Source organism: Acomys minous (assembly GCF_964271855.1).
Source record: "Acomys minous genome assembly, chromosome: 5".
In the NCBI taxonomy this organism is placed as follows: Eukaryota; Metazoa; Chordata; class Mammalia; order Rodentia; family Muridae; genus Acomys; species Acomys minous.
Genome location: NC_140494.1, coordinates 32,456,601 through 32,476,211, shown reverse-complemented (window position 1 = coordinate 32,476,211; position 19,611 = coordinate 32,456,601). Strand labels below are relative to the sequence as shown.

General features: G+C 42.6%; 3 protein-coding genes across 5 annotated transcripts in view; all 3 read right to left on the bottom strand.

Moving 5' to 3' along the window:
* LOC311598134 (uncharacterized protein) overlaps positions 1–7,999 on the bottom strand; it is a 34,044-nt gene extending 26,045 nt beyond the window's left edge. The window contains exon 1 of the mRNA XM_084783035.1: positions 7,845–7,999. The gene's annotated coding sequence lies outside the window, so the exon portion shown is untranslated. The remainder of the gene's footprint in view (positions 1–7,844) is intronic.
* Positions 1–19,611, bottom strand: part of LOC311598136 (uncharacterized protein) — a 133,798-nt gene that overhangs the window by 54,879 nt on the left and 59,308 nt on the right. The gene's annotated exons all lie outside the window — the stretch shown is intronic.
* The window catches only part of LOC311598137 (zinc finger protein 431-like), a 31,383-nt gene that overhangs the window by 3,375 nt on the left and 8,397 nt on the right, over positions 1–19,611 (bottom strand). The window contains exons 1-4 of one of the 3 annotated variants that reach the window (XM_084783043.1): positions 11,213–11,377; positions 4,447–4,573; positions 4,187–4,247; positions 854–2,322 (exon numbers count right to left, since the gene is read on the bottom strand). In XM_084783043.1, the coding sequence (XP_084639169.1) occupies positions 1,293–2,322; positions 4,187–4,247; positions 4,447–4,573; positions 11,213–11,215 (1,221 nt within the window). In that variant the 5' untranslated portion in view covers positions 11,216–11,377 and the 3' untranslated portion in view covers positions 854–1,292. Of the gene's footprint in view, positions 1–853; positions 2,323–4,186; positions 4,248–4,446; positions 4,574–11,212; positions 11,378–19,611 lie in introns of those variants that run through there. The other 2 variants (XM_084783044.1, XM_084783042.1) reach the window with 2 other exon arrangements.

Genomic DNA, 19,611 nt, shown 5'->3' with positions numbered 1-19,611 from the left:
CTTCCATTTTGGTGTACGAGTGTGGGGTTTTTGTCAAATGCAGATAGTTGTGTAACCACGACCTCTTTCAAGCTTGTAGAAGTTAGTTGGGCATAACACTGAAGACCTGTTATACCTGCACTTTGAAGACAGATGCAGGAGCTCAAAACCACCCTAGGCTACATGAGAAACAGACAAAAACCAAAACCATACAGAACAGACTCAAAACCTCCAAAACAGTGATATGCTACCCAGCACTCCCTTCTCTCAGGGTCAGGGTTAGGGTCATGACTGTTCCTAACCACAACTTCTGTTACTCTTCTTTGGTTCCCTAAAACATAATGTCTGTTCCTAACCACAAAAACAACAAATAGATGACTGCTTAGATGGGAAAACCTATATTCTGTATCAGGTGACATAAATCAACTACATAAGGAAAGCTCCTATCCCTAAACCCTGATTGGTGGAAAATTTTATCTGTAATTTGGCACAAATATTGGTGGTTTTCAAGCTTAAAAGCTGTGTGTGTGTCTCAGTTCAGTTTCTAAGTATGTTCTGTGGTCAACAGCTCAATTTCAATAAATTCTTGTCATTTGAATTGACTTGGTGTTTGAGATGCTGGATCTTAGGATAACTCAGAGGCTTTGCCACATTGCTTTCATTCATAAAATTGCTCTCCAGTATGAATACTTTCATGATGATAACTATAGAAATGTGCAAAGGTCTCACCATATTGAACACTTTCATAGGGTTTCTAACAGTATGATTTCTTCCATGCCTTTCAAGATGACTGTGACATACACTTTGCTTACTGTTGCTTTTTAACAAAGTCCCAACATTCAATTTTACTAATGAAGATTCAGGAGCCAGATGCTGTGGTGAAAGCTTACTAGCTCAAAGAGGCAGAGAAAGCACCCAGGTGACATTAAAGAGTCCCTTCTTCTCCATGCTGTCTAAATACCCTTCAAACTCAATGTCTCTCCTTTCTACTTCCTGTGCATCTCTCTATCCATACCCCTTACTCTCACTCTATGGTTTTTTTTACATTCACTGTCTGTCAGTTGGTTGCTTGCTCCACCTCTTGACCTATGGTTGACTTTATTTAATCCTGTGTACAATAAACAGAAAACACTTGGATTGAAGGTGTGTGTTAGGGCCAAGCCACACCTCAACAATCTGTTTACAATAACCAGTAAGCTCTAGGATTAAATGTTGAGCCACACCACAACTAGGAACAAGCTTTTCCAGTACATAATCTGGGGTTCACAGCGTGATCAAATACCCTGCAACAGCTTACATTCACAGACTTGCCCTCATGTATGTTTCCTTTTATGTATTTGGAGATGATTGCGCTGTGTAAAGGCTTTACCACATTGGTTACATTCATAAGGTTTCTCTCCGATATGTGTTCTCTTATGTGTTAGGAGACCACTGTGCTGTGAAAAGGCCTTACCACATTGATTACATTCATAGGGTTTCTCTCCAGTGTGTGTTCTTTTATGTACTCGGAGACCACTATTTTGTGCAAAGGCTTTACCACATTGCTTACACACATAAGGTTTCTCTCCAGTGTGTGTTCTTTTGTGTACATGAAGATTGCTGTGACGTGTAAAGCCTTTGCCACATTGGTTACATTCATAGGGTTTTTCTCCAGTGTGTGTTCTTTTATGTATTCGGAGATGACTGTGACATGCAAAGGCTTTACCACACTGGTTACACTGAAAGGGTTTCTCTCCAGTGTGTGTTCTTTTATGTACTCGGAGATTAGGCTTACGTAAAAAGCCTTTTCCACATTGGTTACATTTATAAGGTTTCTCTCCAATGTGTGTTTTTTTATGTATTTGGAAACTACTGGGACATGCAAATGCTTTCCCACATAGATTACATTTATAGGGCTTCTCTCCAGTATGTGTTCTTTTATGTACTTGGAGATTACCAATACGTGCAAAGGCTTTGCCACACTGATGACATTCATAAGGTTTCTCTCCAGTATGTGTTCTAATATGTAGTTGGAGATTACCAATACGTGCAAAGGCTTTGCCACACTGATGACATTCATAAGGTTTCTCTCCAGTGTGTGTTCTAATATGCATTTGGAGATGACCGTGTTGTAAAAAGGCTTTCCCACATTGATTACATTCATAGGGTCTCTTTCCTGTATGAATTCCTTCATGCCTTTGAAGAGAAATGTGACGTGCAAAGGCTCTACCACACTCATTACATTCATAGGGTTTCACTCCAGTGTGTGTCCTTTTATGCTTTCTGGGATGACTGTGAGGTGCAAAGGCTTCACCATACTGAATGCCTTCATAGGGTTTCTCTCCTGGATGACGTCTTTCATGCCTGCAAAGATAATTGGTACATGTGAGAGCTTTACCACATTCATTACACTGATGAATCCTTTTATCTCTATGAATTCATTAGACAAGTTGGTCTAATGGTAAAGAGAAATCAGATCTTAAGGTCTTTTTTTAAAAATATTTTATTTAATTTTTTTTTAAATATATGTGCATTGGTGTGAGAGTGTCAGATCTTAGAATTACTGACAGTTGTGAGCTGCCATGTGGGTGCTGGGAATTGAACCCAGGTCGTTTGGAAGAGCAGGCAGTGCTCTTAACCACTGAGCCATCGCTCCAGCCCCTTAAGGTGTTATCACTTTGTTTACACTCATGGTTTTCCCTTTGTTATGTGTTCTTTTGAATCTTTTTTATACCTGTGATAACAAGAGAATTCATTTTTTGTTGTTTTCTTTCTTTTTTGGGGGGCGGGGGGAGGGTTTCAAGACAGGGCTTCTCTGTGTAGCCTTGGCTGTCCTGGACTCACTTTGTAGACCAGGGTGGTTTCAAAGTAACAGTGATCAACCAGCCTCTGCCACCCAAGTGCTGGGAATAAAGGTGGCATGAGAATTCATTATGGCTGACATTTATAGCATCATTTTTCTACATGAGGTTTTTCATATATTTGAAGAGAACTGGAAGAACTCAGAGCTTTACCACACTGATTGCATTCATAAGTTTTCCTATAGTATGAGACATACTACATTTGCTAAGTGAGCCAGGATAAACAGAAGAATTTCCACATTCATAGTACTCACAGGGATTTTCTGCAGTGTGAGTTTTTGGCTGTTCCTAATAAAGTTGGGAAACCAATTAATTTTAAACTTGTATCACATTCAAGAAACCTACTCTAAGTGGGGGACTACTACTACATATATTCTAAATGTTCTGGGGGAGAGAAAAAGGGCGCAGGCAGGCAGAGAGACAGGGAGGGTTGTTACTGTCAATATCACAATGCTCACATGTATCCATTGGTACATATGATATACCTATTAAAAGAATAACAAATGAAAGGTTTCCACATTGCACTTACACAGGTTGGCTTTTTGTTCCTCATAGACATGTGATATTGGGATTAAGGTTCTTCCACAACAACATTCTTGACTCTCATCAACTGTCCCTTCACTAAATGTAGCAGCATTACTACAAGTATAGGAATAATACCCCCTTTACTATGGACTATTTGCTTATTAGAAGGTTTGGGACATATGCTTATACATATGTGTATATACATTTACACTATTCAACGTGTATAACTTTTGAAATACCTAAGTGGTATGACACAAAATGGCAAAGCTCTAATGTGGCTATGATTCAAATGGTCATATAGGTTAAGGAATTGTTTGTCTTCTTTTCTAGAAAAAAAAGTCTTACAAACATAAGTCAGATACCTGACATTGAGGGACAGGGTTCTGTGAGAACTGATACTCTTAAAGCGGTGCTTTTTTACAGTTGCTTTTTTTCTTTTCCTTTTTTCAAAACTGTGTTTCCCTATGTAGCCTTGGCTGTCCTGGAACTCACTCTGTAAATCAGGCTGGCCTCAAAATCGCAGACATCCACCTACTTTTCTCCACATAATGCAGGGATTAAAGGCCTATGCTGCCACCACCTGCCACTGTTGCTTTAGATTAAAACTTCCAGGACACAAGGCCAGGCATGGTACTCCATGCCTTTAATACCAGCACTCAGAAGGAAGAATCAGGCAGATCTTTATGACTCCAGACCAACCTGGTCTACAAAGTGAGTTCAGGACAGCCAAGGCTACACAAAGAAAACCTGTCTCACAAACAAAACAAAACAAAACTAAAACTTCGGGAAAAATATTAAAATTTCCTTAGAGACATTTGTATCAATTTGAAGATGAAAATTACCTTCCATGTCTTCTAGGACGCGGAAAATGTTTCTCAATATTGTGGGCTTCCCAATGGTAGCCTAAAATACAGTACCAGAAAACATATGATATATTAGTGGAAAGTCGGCAAAATTTAAGGTACTATCTTCAGTGAATCTTACAATCATGCCTGGTTTATTCATCCCCTTCTTCCTCATTCTCAAGTGAAATTATGAAGAGTATCACTAACAAACAGTTGTCCCCTTATTGTAGAAAGCAAAAGAAAATTCACAGTCTTACCTATAGCTGTGAGGTTCCTGTAGGTCTCCAGCATCACATCTTTGTAGAGAGTCTTCTGGGAAGGATCCAGCAAAGCCCACTCTTCCCGAGTGAAGTTCACGTGCACATCATCATAGGTCACTGCCCCCTAAAATATCCCATATATGTGTTCAACAGAAAGTATGATACTGACAACACTGTAAATGTCTGCTTCACTCACAATGTATTCATATAATTCTGGTGCCTCCTCCCCTTATTCCCTGACACAGGAGTCCTAATGAAATCACCAAGTCATTTTTGAAGGAAACTGAATAATGAAGTTCACCTCTGTCCTTTCTTTGCCCTTTGAATAGGATGTAGCCTTGCAAGAGAAATGACAATTGACACAGGGGCAAGCCAACAGATCCTCAGTACTGAGCACACATCAGGGAAACGGTATGAACAATTACTACCTACAAAATGATGGGCAAGCTGGGTGTTATTTGCTCATGCCTTTAACACCGCAGCTCAGGAGGCAGAGGCAGGTGTGTGCCATTGAATTGGATGCCAGCTAGGTCAACCCAACGAGTTCCAGGACAGCAAGAGGTACATGTTAAGACCCTGACTCCCCTGCAAAAAGCAATCAAACAAAAAGGTAGAAAGAACTCAGGGGTCTTTACCGAAGTTCCTACAAAGAATTAGACATTCACTCCAGTTCTGTATTCATCTTGCAGAACCTGAAGTGCTTCAGTTTAAACTGTAACATCAGTAAGATTGGACTAAAAGGGAATGAATGTCTAAGCAGTTATGAATGGACACATGAAAATATTAGCAATATAGATGTTGATCACATAGGGCAGGAGAGAAGGCACAGTAATTAAGAGCTCTTATTGGTCTTGTAAATAATTGGGATCTATTGCCAGTCTTTACATGGGGGCTCACAAGTGTCCAAATGTCAAGTTCAAGAGTTCTCAGGGGCTGGAGAGATGGCTCAGTGGTTAAGAGCACTGCCTGCTCTTCCAAAGGACCGGGGTTCAATTCCCAGCACCCACATGGCAGCTCACAACTGTCTGTAACTCCAAGATCTGACACCCTCACACCAACACACATAAAATTAAAAATTTAAATAAATAAATAATATGAAAAAAAAGAAAAAAGAAAAAAAACACCCATAGACTGCAGAAAAGCATCTTAAAAAAAAAAAAAAAAAAAAGAGTTCTAAGGCCATCCTCTGACTACTGTCAGTACCAGGCACATGATATACATAGTCACGCACACAAGCAAAATACTCATCTTCACTCCAATTCATGATATCTTGAGAAACAGAATATACTCTATGCCAAATTACAAAATTCAAGGTGTGGATGAAGCTCAGCACAACAACATATGCTTGACATGTACAAAAACGGATATTCAAAAAACAAAGAACAAAAACAAAACAAACAAACAAAAAAAACCCCATGGATATTCCAGGCCCATCAGCCAATCATATAAACACAAAACAAGCACCAGCATATTACAGGTGATCCTGTCAAGTTTGGCTTCTAAATTGAGATGGACCCAGCCACGCTAGGACCACAGATGCAATGGGTTTTATATGAAGTTTCTTCCTGGAACAGGTAATCACTTTGCCTCATCCTTCCATTAATGTAAGGCTCAGCAGGAGGGAGTGTTGGGCTTCCAATCCAGAGCAAGGGCCCTCTCTTTAATGACAATAATCTCCTTAAAGTTTCCTGCCTGTTTCAGCATTTGACTGCCATCTGAAACCACCCAGTGCCGTTGTTCTCAACACACCACAGTTTGGCCTTTATTTCTGCTCCACCTTGTTGCTCTTCTTCACTGTAGTCCTGAATGCATCACTAGTGAAAACATCCAACAGACTCATTATTCCATCTAAGGAATCAGCCCATTATTTTTTTTTAATTCCGCCTTACTCAGTTCCTCAAGGGCATGGGCAGAATAACAAAGATTTGGGGCCAAAATATGACACAAATGACCTCCAGCTAAATTTTTCATGCAGTGCCTTTTCCACTGATACCCTCTGATCTAGACTTCCTCTGTCTGCATTCCTCTCAACACTCTGATCTTCCAGGTCCCACAAGAACAACTGATTAAGCTCTGTGGTCAGCTTTCTATGACTTTTGGCACCTCAAGTCCTTATGTTTTCCACGTTCCTCCAAAAGAGAACATTCCCAGGTTCTGTCCAGCAGAAAAACCACTTTTTTTGTGCCATGTATATTTCTAACTTGCTAGTTTGCTGCTGTGATTCCATTCTCTAAACAAAAGCATCTCAGGGAATGAACTGATTTTTTGATGGTTCTGTCAGATTCACAGTCCATCATTTTGAGAGCTTAGTCCAGAAATTCATCTTAGAAAATGAAGGCAAACACCATGGACACACATTGCTTCTGGCTTGCTCTCTTGCTTGGTCCCTGTCTCATGCTCAGCCAGCTTTCTTATCCAGCCCAGGCCCACTTGGCTTAGGGACACTGGCATCCTCTGTGGAAGAGCCTTCCCACCTCAACCATGAGCCAACACAATCTCTCACAGACACAGCAACCAGCCATTCTTGTGGGGGCATGACCTCAACTGAGGCTCCCTCAGATGACTCTAGGCTCTGAAATGTTGAGATCTGAGGCCAATTAGGACGCAGAGACAATAATATATGAGAAAGTTTAAAAAACCCCAAACCAATGTGATAGCCTTATCAATCACTTAAGTCGCAAAATCCCAAACATTGGTGATTGCAACAACAGCCAAGAAATGAGGAGAGGCCGGGTGTGGTGGTGCACGCCTTTAATCCCAGCACTTGAGAGGCGGAGGCAGGCAGATCTCTGTGAGATCAAGGCCAGCCTTGTCTACAAAACAAGTCCAGGACAGCCAAGGCTAACACAGAGAGACCTTGTCTCAAAAAAAAAAAAAAAAAAGAAAGAAAGAAAGAAAGAAAGAAATGAGGAGGCAAGTCACTAGGATCAAAAAGAGAAAACTTTTTCTCCAAAGAAAGTCCCTGCTAGGTATTGGGGGTGGGGGGGGCGCACATCTTTACTCTAGAGGTAGAGGCAGGTGGATCACTGTGAATTCGAGTCTAGCCTGGTCTACAAAGCATGTCTAGGAAAGCCAAGGCTACACAGTGAAACCCTGTCTCGGAAAAAAAAAAAAAAAAGAAAGAAAGAAAGAAAAAAAAAAGAAAAAGAAAGTCCCCAAACCAGCAAAAACTCAAAGAACTCATAACATAATATATTAAATTTTCCGAAGATAAAAACTGGAGAAGTTCTATCATTTTCCTGAGAAACAACAGCATTAGATTATAACTAATAAAATCACACAACATAGATGGCAACACTGATAAAATCAAGACACAAAGACAGACCTATAAATATAACACAGCCCTTTCAACAAGAACCACAGGGTCATAGTTAATATCAGTAGCCAGCACTCACACCGTGGACTCGGGTTCTCTCCTTTGCCTATAACAGAAAATGGATTGGGGGTGGAAGGGAGAGATTTGCATAAAGCATACAAATGGTTCAACACTGGAGAAAATAATTTTGACTACGAAAATATCTCATTTTCTCATAATAAAGAAAAGGATGTAGCAGGGCGTGGTGGCGCACGCCTTTAATCCCAGCACTCGGGAGGCAGAGGCAGGCAGATCGCTGTGAGTTTGAGGCCAGCCTGGTCTACAAAGTGAATCCAGGACAGCCAAGGCTACACAGAGAAACCCTGTCTTTAAAAAAGAAATAAATAAAGTAAAGAAAACAAAGAAAAGGATGTCTGTCAGGATCACTTAGAAATCATTGTTTCTTGACTCTACCCCTGATCCATGATTGGAAACAAGTCTGCACCAGCGTGAAGAAATAGACATTTTAAAAAACCAAATGCAAGAAAGCAGATTTTTAAAGAAATAGTGCATGATTTCTATTATACACCTAAGTAGCTTCTTTTGCACTAACTACTTTATACATCATTCACACTCTTGAAACACAGTCTATTCCCATTTTTATGTGTATTTGTGTGTGTGTGAGAGAGAATGTCTTCCATGAGTATACAGGTGACACAGGAGAGAGGAGGGTGTCAGATGCCCTGAATCTGGAGTAGCAGGTGCTTTTAGGCCTCCCAACTTGACTTGGGTGTTGGTATCTGCTGAGTGACCTGCTGGCCCAGCCATATACCCTAGAAATAATGAGTCATGAAACCAGCACAGCTGTTTGACAGAGTTCCAGCAAAGCTGAGCAGACTGGGTTTTGGTCTCTTGCTTTTTGCATCTTGGGGACTTTCTGCATGATGATTCATTTTATGTCTTTTCCTAAGAAAAATTATGTTGAGTACTTTTAGGAAACTCCTAAAATTAACTTATCTGGCCACTATTTGAAATCTTCTTTATTCCCTGGAGACCATTAAGCACAGATAAGTACATCTTCTTAGAGTGTCTGCCCTGAGCAAACTGAAACAGTGTAATTGGTGCAGGGTAAGCGGAGACAATTGACAGACTCTGACTAAACAGGACAATAGGTTACAGATTCAAGCCCTCTTTTTACTGTATAGGTTTAGAGCTCTCTGAAAATGTAGTGTAAAGATATGGGGCCCACAATGTTCACCCCTGGAGGAAAAGAACTCAGTAAATAAGATAGATTGACAAAAATAAACATTTCCTACTTTATAGAGTAAATGATGAAACATAGTAAAAGATATTAGGTATTCATATTTGCTATTCATAAAAAGATCAGTTCAGATATTGTGTTTATCTGGAGTGCTTTCAAACAGCAAACACTGCCAGCCTAAAAACAGGCTGTCATAGAGTAAATATGTTTGCTTTTGGAGACATTCTTTAGATTCTTTACATTGAAGTTATGAGGCTAATAATAAAAACTCTGTTCGTTTTCTATTTTGTAATTATGAAAATAAGTGACTCCCGGGACCCTGATGTCTCAGTATTAAGATGTTAGGTATGGGAGGCTGGAGAGATGGCTTAGAGAGTAAGAGCACTGGCTGCACTTCCAAAGGTCCTGAGTTCAATTCCCAGCAACCACATGGTGGCTCAAAACCATCTATAATGAAATCTGGTGTCCTCTGTAAGTGTAGACAGAACACTATATGCATAATAAATAAATCTTAAAAAAAAAAAAAGATGTTGGGTATGTCTAATGTAGAGACAGTTCCTTTCCCCCTTTCCATGCCTCCTGGAAATACCACAGACCATCCCCGACTGCCCTTCTTTCCTGCCTCACCTCTGTGTCACAGACCCTGCTCAGGAAGACATCCATGCTCAACCACGTGCCACATCTACCAGAAGACCAGGTAGGCTGTCCACAGATCCACCGCACTATCTATTAACCTGAACCAATTGTCACAGTTGCCCCTAGCACTGGACTAAAACAGCAGGGGCAGCTTCAGCTTTCTTCTGTCTATGCCTGCTGTGGATTGCTACGGTCATCTTTCTCTGCCCTCCTCCTTCTCCAGCCTCCAACACCAGCAAGCACTCACTCTTGAACACACCAGCCAAGCAGTCAGTAAAAGAGCCAACACTCAACCAACACACTCTCTGAAAATCCACAGAGTAAACAGAAACCCAGGAACAAAACACCACCCGGATCTAAGATTACTTTTACAACACACAAATGTTACGTGTTAACGGCAGAACTTCAGAAGATACTAGAGAAACTGAGAGAGAGAATTTTTAATTAGCATTAAAGCAACCAGAACAGCAAAGCGCTCTGTCTTTTGTTTTGTTTTGTTTGTTTTTTGTTTTTTAAGACAGGGTTTCTCTGTGTAGCCTTAGCTGTCCTAGACTCACTTTGTAGACCAGGCTGACCTCGAACTCACACCCATCCGCCTGCCTCTGCCTCCCGAGTGCCGGGATTAAAGGCATGTGCCACCACGCCCAGCCAGCAGAGCTCTCTGATTTATAAGCCCAAATAGTTAAGAATGCAGGTCAGCAGGTTTGCTAGCCCAAGGCCCCAGATGATAAGTCACAAAGAATGCAGAACTAGGAAACAAAGGCCTATTGAGTGTTTCAGGAACCGGCTGACCATTAAAGATAGGGAGGATACACAAGGACAAATTCCTGAGAGAAACATGTACCGGACATGATTGAGTGAGTAATGAGCCAAGACCCCTCACCAGATCTTATGGTGTTTGCTTAATCCCCCCTTGAGGCCCGCACACAATATTCCAGGTTTGAGTTTAACCAGATGTTTCATTAGCTCAGATAAACATCCGCCCTCGGGTTCCGAGAAAACCAGGAACCAAGGACTGTTGCCCTGTGATTAAGTCTGACCTTACTCCAGATCTGCTTACACAATTTGCTGATGTTCAAATGTGTGTGGCCGTGCCAAAACTTCCCGCTTGCCTCGACCCTTGCCCATATAAACCCTAAGCTCCTGGGCTTCTGGGTCCACTCCTCTGTCTCCTTCGTGAGATATGTGTCGACCCGGAGCTCCGCCAATAAACTGCCTCTTGCGTTTACAGCAAGACGGTCGTTTGTGTGTCTTTGGGTGCATGACGTCCAGAACTTGAGTGAGGGTCTCTCTTCGGGGGGTCTTTCAAAACTAAGGCTCTCCGAGTTCGGCATCCTACCCAGGACGTTTCTACACACAAGCCTCTGTTCTCAAAGCTTAGAGCAGATGCAGCTCCCATAGTGAAGTCATTCAAAGGCCACAGTGGAGTCCAGGGAGACTAGGACAAGGGACCTCACAGGTGGCCGCCTCTGGCTGCTGCTCACCACCCAGCCCCAGGGACAACGCACCCAATGAGCTCCCTCTGCTCAAGCACCTCTCCTCCCATATGTAGGCAGTGACCCTGTGCTCACCATATCGTAACTTCCAAGCTTGCCTGAGCTCCCTTGACAGCACCCAGCAGCGCTCACAGACAATCACACTGAACAATTTTAGCGGGTTCAGCAACGGAGTAGAACGGGCAGCAAAGCTCCCGGGACATCCCGCCTCCTCTTCTGACTGGCAGGTCCGCCTGAAGGTCCTGATTGGCCAGTGACGTGAGCACCTCCCATAGGGTCGGAGTGTGCGGAAGGCACACAGCACACTGGTTCCTGGCCCGGGAGGGCCAGAGGTTTTGCAGTTCTGCAAGGATTTGCAGTTCAGTATCACTTATGCCTGTCCCTCAATAGCCTGCCCGCCAGCCTTCCCAAACAACTCCGGGGAGTATCCACCACTCTGCTTGTCCTTCTGCTCCTCCCTTTGTGGGCAGTGACCCTATGCTCATCAGGTCCCAACATCAGAGCTTTCCTTTTAAAAATATCATCTATCGTTTTATCTACCTTTCTGTCTGTCTGTAATCTCGCTGTCTATCAAGTATCATCTATCTTTCTATCATTGTATCTAATCATTTCATAGCCTGACTGCAGCACCCTCCCTCCTCTCCTCCTAGGACACCCTCACTCCCCACTTTCCTCATTCCTCCTTTCATTTCTCCTCAGTATGGTGGTGCATGCCTTTAATCCCAGCACTTGGGAGGCAGAGACAGGCAGATCTGTGTGAGCTCAAGGCCAGCCTGGAGTACAAAGTGAGTCCAGGACAGGCAGGGCTTTTAAACAGAGAAACACTATCTCTAAAAACCAAAAAGAAAAAGGGAATCACACCACCTCTCCAACACACCGTGGCACATCAAGTCCAGGCAGGACCAAGGAAATCCAGTCCCACTGAGGCCAGACAAGGCAGCCCAACTAGGGGAAAGGGATCCAAAGGCAGGCAACAGAGTCAGAAACAGCCCCTACTTCCATTGTTAGGGGACTCACACCATGACCAAGCTGCACATCTGCTACAAATGTGTAGGGGGCCTAAGTCCAGCCCCAAGTTTCTTTGTAGGCCTTCTTGTGGGGCCTCTGGTCTCTTTGGCTCCGTCAATCCTTTTTCCTGCTCTTCCACAAGACAACCCCAGCTCGGTCTCTTGTTTGGCTGTGGGTCTCTGTATCTGTTTCCATCCGCTGCTGGATGGAGCCTCTCAGAAGATACTTATACTAGGCTCCTGTCTGCAAGCATAGCAGAGGATCATGAATAGTGTCAGGGGTTGGCTCTCTCCCGTATGGTGGATCTCATGTCGGGCCAGTCATCAGTTGGCCATTCCCTCAATCTCTGCTCCATCTTTATCCCTTTGACAACCTCCACAGAATCTCTACAGAAAAGCACCAGAAATTTAAGTTTTAACAATACTGCAGGTCTCTGGCAAGTCCCAGAGATGCCTCCCCCCCTCCTTCTGATTTTTCTTACTCTCACCAGACCCTCTCTTCCCAGCTCTCCCTATTCCTAATCCTCACCCCCTTTCCCGTCCTCATCCCCCTCTCCTACCCAGTTCTCTTCCTCCTCCTCTTCCTCCTCCTCCTACTTGGGGGCAGGACAAATTTTAGGTGAAGGTTTTATGGGTGGGTTGATGTCACCCCCACACCCCCACTGGAAGTCCTGCCTGACTATGGGAGGGGGCTCCTTCAGGCTCTATATCTCCCACTGGTAGTTTCAGCTAGGGTCACCCCAATAAACTCTGGAAGCTTTCCCTGTCCTAGAGATGCTCCCCACACTGAAGCCAGTTCTCTCGCTCCCAGCCTCCCCATCCCCGTCCTGATCCAGACCCTTGTTGCCCTCCCAAGCCCTCTGCTACTCAGCTCCCCTTCTAAGTGGAAGTGCAAAAATCCTCCCCCTGGGCCCTCCTCCTCGTTACCTGGTGTCTTTGGGTCTCTGGATTGTAGCATGGTTATCCTGTGCTTCGTGGTTAATATCCACGTAATAGTGAGGACATGGCAAGCGTGTCTTTCTGGGTCTGGGTTACCTAACTCAGGATGCTATTTTCTAGCCCCATCCATTTGCCATCAAATTTCCTGACAGCCTTGCTTTGCATAGCTGTAAAAGCCCAAGGGAGGATGCTTGAATCTCAGTCAGGAGGGGAAATAAAACAGGCATTGGGAGGTGGGTGGAGGGAGGGAAGTGGGTAGCAGAGGGGGTGAGGATGGGAACAGGGTGGGGCATTAGGAATAGGGAGAGCTGGGGAGAGACAGGATCAATGAGAGAAAGAAAACTGGAAGTGCGGGGGGGGGGGGGGGGGGCATCCCCGGGACTTGCCAGAGCCCTGGGATAGAGCTAACCCTAACTCTCTGACGTTTTTCTGCAGCGTGTGACACTGAAAGAGGTTCCCGTTGTGCTTGTTTTCACAGATGACACTTATTTTGTTTATGACGGTGAGTCGGCGGGTTTCATCGCTTTCGCTCATATAAAGCCTTTCATAACTAAAACATTGCTATAAGGAGGCGTCTATAAAAGATTTTTAAGTGCTTCCACTTAGAAGGTGTCACATTTCATAGGATGGTCTTTTAACCCTTCAGTCGTTTTCCTATCAGTGTATTTTGTCCTTAGTGTCTTTTAATGATGTGTGTGTATGTGTGTGCACATGTGTACGCATGTGTGTGAAAGTATTTTCCACTTTAGGAAATAAGCCGTATCAGGTTTCTATGCATTAAGATGTTCAGACGTAATTTTAGGAGGATAGTTAACTTTTATCACAAGCAGATAAAATAAAACCTCCTCGGCAGAAAGTAATTCTTCTACGTTCTTAAGGTATTTCTCTCTTTCTGTCAGAAAACCCTTCCTAGACGTGAAGGTGTTAGGGCTGGAGAGATGGCTCAGAGGTTAAGAGCACCATCTGCTCTTCCAAAGGTCCTGAGTTCAATTCACAGCAACCACACCGTGGCTCTCAACCATCTTTAATGAGATCTGGTACCCTCTTCTGTCCTGCAGGTGTATATGCGGGCAGAACGCCGTATAAATAATAAATATTTTAAGTGAATATGTCATTTCATTTAAATTTTATTTTGATCTCCATACACCCACCATAAAAAGGGTAACATAATAAAACCCTAATACACGCTGTAATATTAAATGGTTAACAGGACCTTACTGCAGTTGCTTCAGTTTTATTATTTCTCTTTTGAAGCATTTCAAAGCAAATCCTAATGTTATTTTGCACTGTTTAATAACACTTCTTTTTTTTTTTTTTTTTTTTTTTTGGTTTTTCGAGACAGGGTTTCTCTGTGTAGCCTTGGCTGTCCTGGACCCGCTTTGTAGACCAGGCTGGCCTCGAACTCACAGCGATCCACCTGCCTCTGCCTCCTGAGTGCTGGGATTATAAGAGTGCACCACCACGCCCGGCTAACACTTCTTCTTTAAAATGGTGATGTGAGCCAGGCGTGGTGGCGCACGCCTTTAATCCTAGCACTCAGAGGGCAGAGGCAGGCAGATCGCTGTGAGTTCGAGGCCAGCCTGGACTACAAAGTGAGTCCAGGACAGTCAAGGCTACACAGAGAAACCCTGTCTCGAAAAAAAAAGTGGTGATGTGTCCCAGCCCACAGGACAAATCAAAGCAGAGTTCAACTGAAAGAGGGAGTAGGTATTGAAAGTGGAGTACAGACAGTGATGCGAGATTGAGGATATACCGAGTAAGGATATTTATATTTAACAAGGTCAATAGGATCTATTCTAATCCCTCTCTCCCTAGCCCCCAGGCAAGAATACACTGGCCTGAACGGCTCCCTGTAAGAACGTCCTATTTCTCTGAGTAGCTCCCTGTAAGAACTTCCTTGATCCTCTGGGTGGTTCCCAGTTGGGACTTCCCTACTTCTTTCAAAGATAAATAGTCCAAGGATAGCCTAGAACACAAGACCTCCTCTGGCAAAGGTCAGCAACTCAAAGGTCACACAACATGCAGCCTAAACATGGGGTTTTTAACAAGGCAGAATTTAGCACAGCTCCTCACAAAATGGGGGCTATATTTTTTTTTTTTTAGGTAACCACTTAGTTGTTGGGCCACTGAAGAAAAAATGTAGTTCCATTATTTTAGCAAAGGGACATGGTATTTTGATGACTGTGCTGAGAATACGAGGCATCTCTACTTACTGTGTTTGGTTGAACCACCCTTAAGTTCATGGTATATAATTATCACTACTACAGCGGTTACTGTAAGTTAGGTGCACTGTGTCACCCACTTAATGTTGCCATTGACATTTTCTCCCTCAGTGATTTATGCACTGGATAGCATGGCAGACGCATGAATGTCCTACATCACTACCTCAGCAGATGAGTTCTATGCAATGAAACAGAGGTCTGCTCATAGGCTCACTCGCTCAGGAGATAGTTGTTGAACGTTTACCATCATCACAAACAGTCACATGAACTTGAGAGGAACCTGTGCACATAAAAATAGGAGAAAGAACAGGGCGTGGTATTGCATACCTTTAATCCCAGCACTGGGGGGGGGTGGGGGGGTGGGGGGGGGCAGGGGCAGATGGATCTCTGTGAGTTCCAGCCTGGTCTACAGAGTGACTTCCAGGACAGCCAGGGCTACACAGAGAAACCCTGTCTCAAAAATCCCTCCAAAAAAAAGAAGTACTCAGTATATATTTAACTGTTGTTACTATTTTGTGAATTTTTACAGTGGAGTGTTTTCTTTTTTTTCTCCCAACTTAAAATTCCTAGCAATATCTAGACTCGGCCTTCAATATCTTATTCTAAGCCTGACAAGGTTTCTCTGTGTAACCTTAAATCCCGGACTTTTTGTAGGCCAGGCTTGTCCCGTCCAGCAGGACCAGTAATTACAGGGTCGCGAGGGGAGCCATACCTGAGAGATGGGACGAGAAAGAAAGAGTCGAGACCAAGTAGCGTTCCTATCAAGGTCTGTTTATTGAATCAAAAGCCAAAGCTTATATGGGGCGGAGGCAGGAGCTAAGCAGTTGGGGGGGGGGGGGGAGCGAGAATGCCTCCAGATGATACCATCAGGGGAACATCCAGTGGTTCATCTCGGAACACTATCTCTCGGAAAGTCCCGAGCTATCCTGCTAAACAACATCTGCAGGGGGTGAAAGGAGGAAGTTATGCAGAGGCTGAAAGGGGGAAGTTAGCTTTGGAACGGGGCATCAGTATCTTTCCATAGCCAGTAGAATCTTTTAGCCTTGAATGACCCTGGGTTGGCTCCGAACACAGGCTGGCCTTGCAATCAAAGCAATCTGTCTACCTCAGCCTCCTGAGTGCTGGGATTAAAGGCATGTGACACTGCGCCTGGCTCCCAACTCTATTTTTCATCAGGATGTAATATTTCCTCTTAGTACCATATTTCCTCTCTGCTTAAAACAGAAAATATTTGATGTTGCAATACAGCTAATGTATCGTGGTCTTATGTGTGTGTTTAAGTTGTGGATATGAGAAAGAATTGTAAATTAAGATAAATCTAATTAAATAGGAGCAAAGAAATTACAATACAAATTTCCTGTGATGACAGGAACCAGGTAACACCTTCACCAGCCTGTCACTGTAGGAGTATGCTTTTATTTGACCATTTTGTCACTATCTTTTCAATATCATTTTTCAAATGAATGTTCAAGCCACAGTAACTGTTTGCAATATACTTTATATATTATAAGTTCTTTTTTAATTTATAAATGGACTTTCTCAACATGTTGCAAAAAGTCTTCAGCTTGGATTTAGGGAGTTTAAATTATATCTTTTTTTTTTTTTTTGGTTTTTCAAGACAGGGTTTCTCTGTGTAGCCCTGGCTGTCCTGGACTAACTTTGTAGACAAGGCTGGCTAAATTATATCTTATATTTGATTTTTTTTCTACTTTTTGGTTTTTTGTTTTTGTTTTTTGCTAAATTTGGTGATGCTATAAGTGATTCCTTTGTTTATTATTCCTTTTTTTACATCTGATTGAGTAGAATAAACTACCTAAGAACCAGCTTAAGATTTTATAATACTGTGTTAGATACTTTACTCACTTTGCTGGCCTGATACATTACAGCTGTTTTTTTACTCTGATGTATTTCCTTTGCTTTGTTAAAGAGTATGAAGATGGCGGTCTGTCCTCACGATCAGTAGGGAGAGGTTTCAGACCTAACTTCCTGTGAATGGCTTCCTTTTGTATGAACTTGGAGACACCAGTAACAAGCATATGGCCATTCCTGTTTCATTATAGAATTTTTCTTTAATTGAATGCTTATTTCCTGGTTTTTTTAAACCTGTATTTCCTAATTAAAATACACTTATGTTTGCTAGTTCTGCTTTCTAGAAACTGAGACTTTATAATACCACTGACATATACTTTCATATGAGGATCAGTGTAGCCAAAGAGGTTTACTAACAGCTGATGGTGTTGAGGAAGACAAGGAGCCCGGATGCCTCAAGAATGAGGAAAAAAACCCAAAACCAACCAACCAACCAACAACCCATGAAGCTACAAGTTAACGTGAGGCCTTCTCGCTGTCTCCTAAGATCTGCTGTTACTTGTGAGCAGGAATCAGTCATACTGTTCATTTCTTAAGGTCATATGGTAGAAAATGAGAAAGAAAATAGAGGAGCTGGAGAGATGGCTCAGGGGTTAAGAGCACCAACTGCTCTTCCAAAGGTCGTGAGTTCAATTCCCAGCAACCACATGTTGGCTCACAACCATCTATAACAAGATTTGTATCCATAATAAATAAATAAATAAAATTTTTTTAAAAAAAAAAGAAAATAAGCCGGGCGTGGTGGCACATGCCTTTAATCCCAGCACTCGGGAGGCAGAGGCAGGCGGATTGCTGTGAGTTCGAGGCCAGCCTGGTCTACAAAGTGAGTCCAGGATGGCCAAGGCTACACAGAGAAACCCTGTCTCGAAAAACCAAAAAAAAAAAAAGAAAGAAAGAAAGCAAGCAAGAAAGAAAACAGAGAGAAATATAAAAGTTAGCCACATATGATGGAAAGTTTAAAGTTCTAAGAAGCTTACTTTCTTAGGAGAGTATTATGTAGACTTAGACCTCACTAGAGACAGGACATCTACGTGTTGTTATCGCATGTGTTTCCTCTCACAGTTTCGTGATCATGGGATAGAAATGCAGCTAGAGGGAAAAGGCATTTGAAATTTAAATAAAAATTAGGCACTGAATAGTACATGAAATATTTTGAGACATAAAGTAATACTTGTGAACCGATATTTTGAACTAACAGCGAGTCGCAATTATATGGGTGGCACTAGAGATGACTTAGCAAGGCAAGGTTAGGAAAACCATCAAAATAATGTACGCGATACCTTTTTTTCTTAACTTAATCCTACATTTGCGTTCCTGCCCCGAGTGAATACTCTTCCTGTGTGTTTAGGTATATAAATTCACTTAACTTTCCTCGTAAGTCTGAAAAACTTGCTTTCCTAAACTAAATGGGAGCTTCCTGAAGTTCAGTTACTCCCAATACTGTAAAAATCATTCCTAAAATAATAAAGTGTTTTGTATTGATTTTTAAATGTCTTGGTCATATCTGACCCTGATCCTGACTCCCATAACCTGACACCTTCCATTTTGGTGTATGAGTCTGTGATTTTTGTCAAATGCAAACAGTTGTGTAACCACCACCACCACCACCTTCAAGCTTGACGAACTAGTTGAGCACGACAGTGAAGACCTATCACACGTGCACTTGGAAGATAGAGACAGGAGCTCAAAGCCAGCCTGGGTTACATGTGACTTTGTATTAAACAAACAAAAACTAAAACCTTACAGAACAGACTGAAAACCCCCCAAAACAGTGATGTGCTAGCCAGTGCTTCCTTTTCTCAGGGTCAGGGTTATAACTGTTCCTAACCACAACTTCTGTTCTTCTTCTTTGGTTCTCCAAAACATAATGCCTGTTCCTAACCAGAAAAACAACAAATAGATATAATTGCTTAGATGGGAAAACCTATATTCTATATTAGTTGACATAAATCAACTACATAAGGAAAGCTCCTATGCCTAAAGCCTGATTGGTGGAAATATGTAGCTGTAATTTGGCACAAATACTGGTGGTCTTCTTTCTCTCTCTCTCTCTCTCTCTCTCTCTCTTGTTTGTCTGTTTGTTTTTGAGACAGGGTTTCTCTGTGTAGCCTTGATTGTCCTGGACCAGCTTTGTAGACCAGGCCATACTGGAACTTACAGCAATTCCCCTGCCTCTGCCTCCCAAGTGCTGGGATTAAAAGTGTGTGCCATCACACCCGGCATTTTGGTGGTTTTCAAGTATAAAAACTGTGTGTGGGGGTGAAGGGGAGGGTCTCAGTTCAGTGTCTGAGTATGATCTGTGGTCAACAGCCTCATTTCAATAAATTCTTGTCATCTGAATTGACTTGATGTTGAGTTCTTGGATCTTGGCAGCATCCTTTACTCAGAGGCTTTACCACATTGCTTTTATTCATAAAATTTCTTTCCAGTATGAATA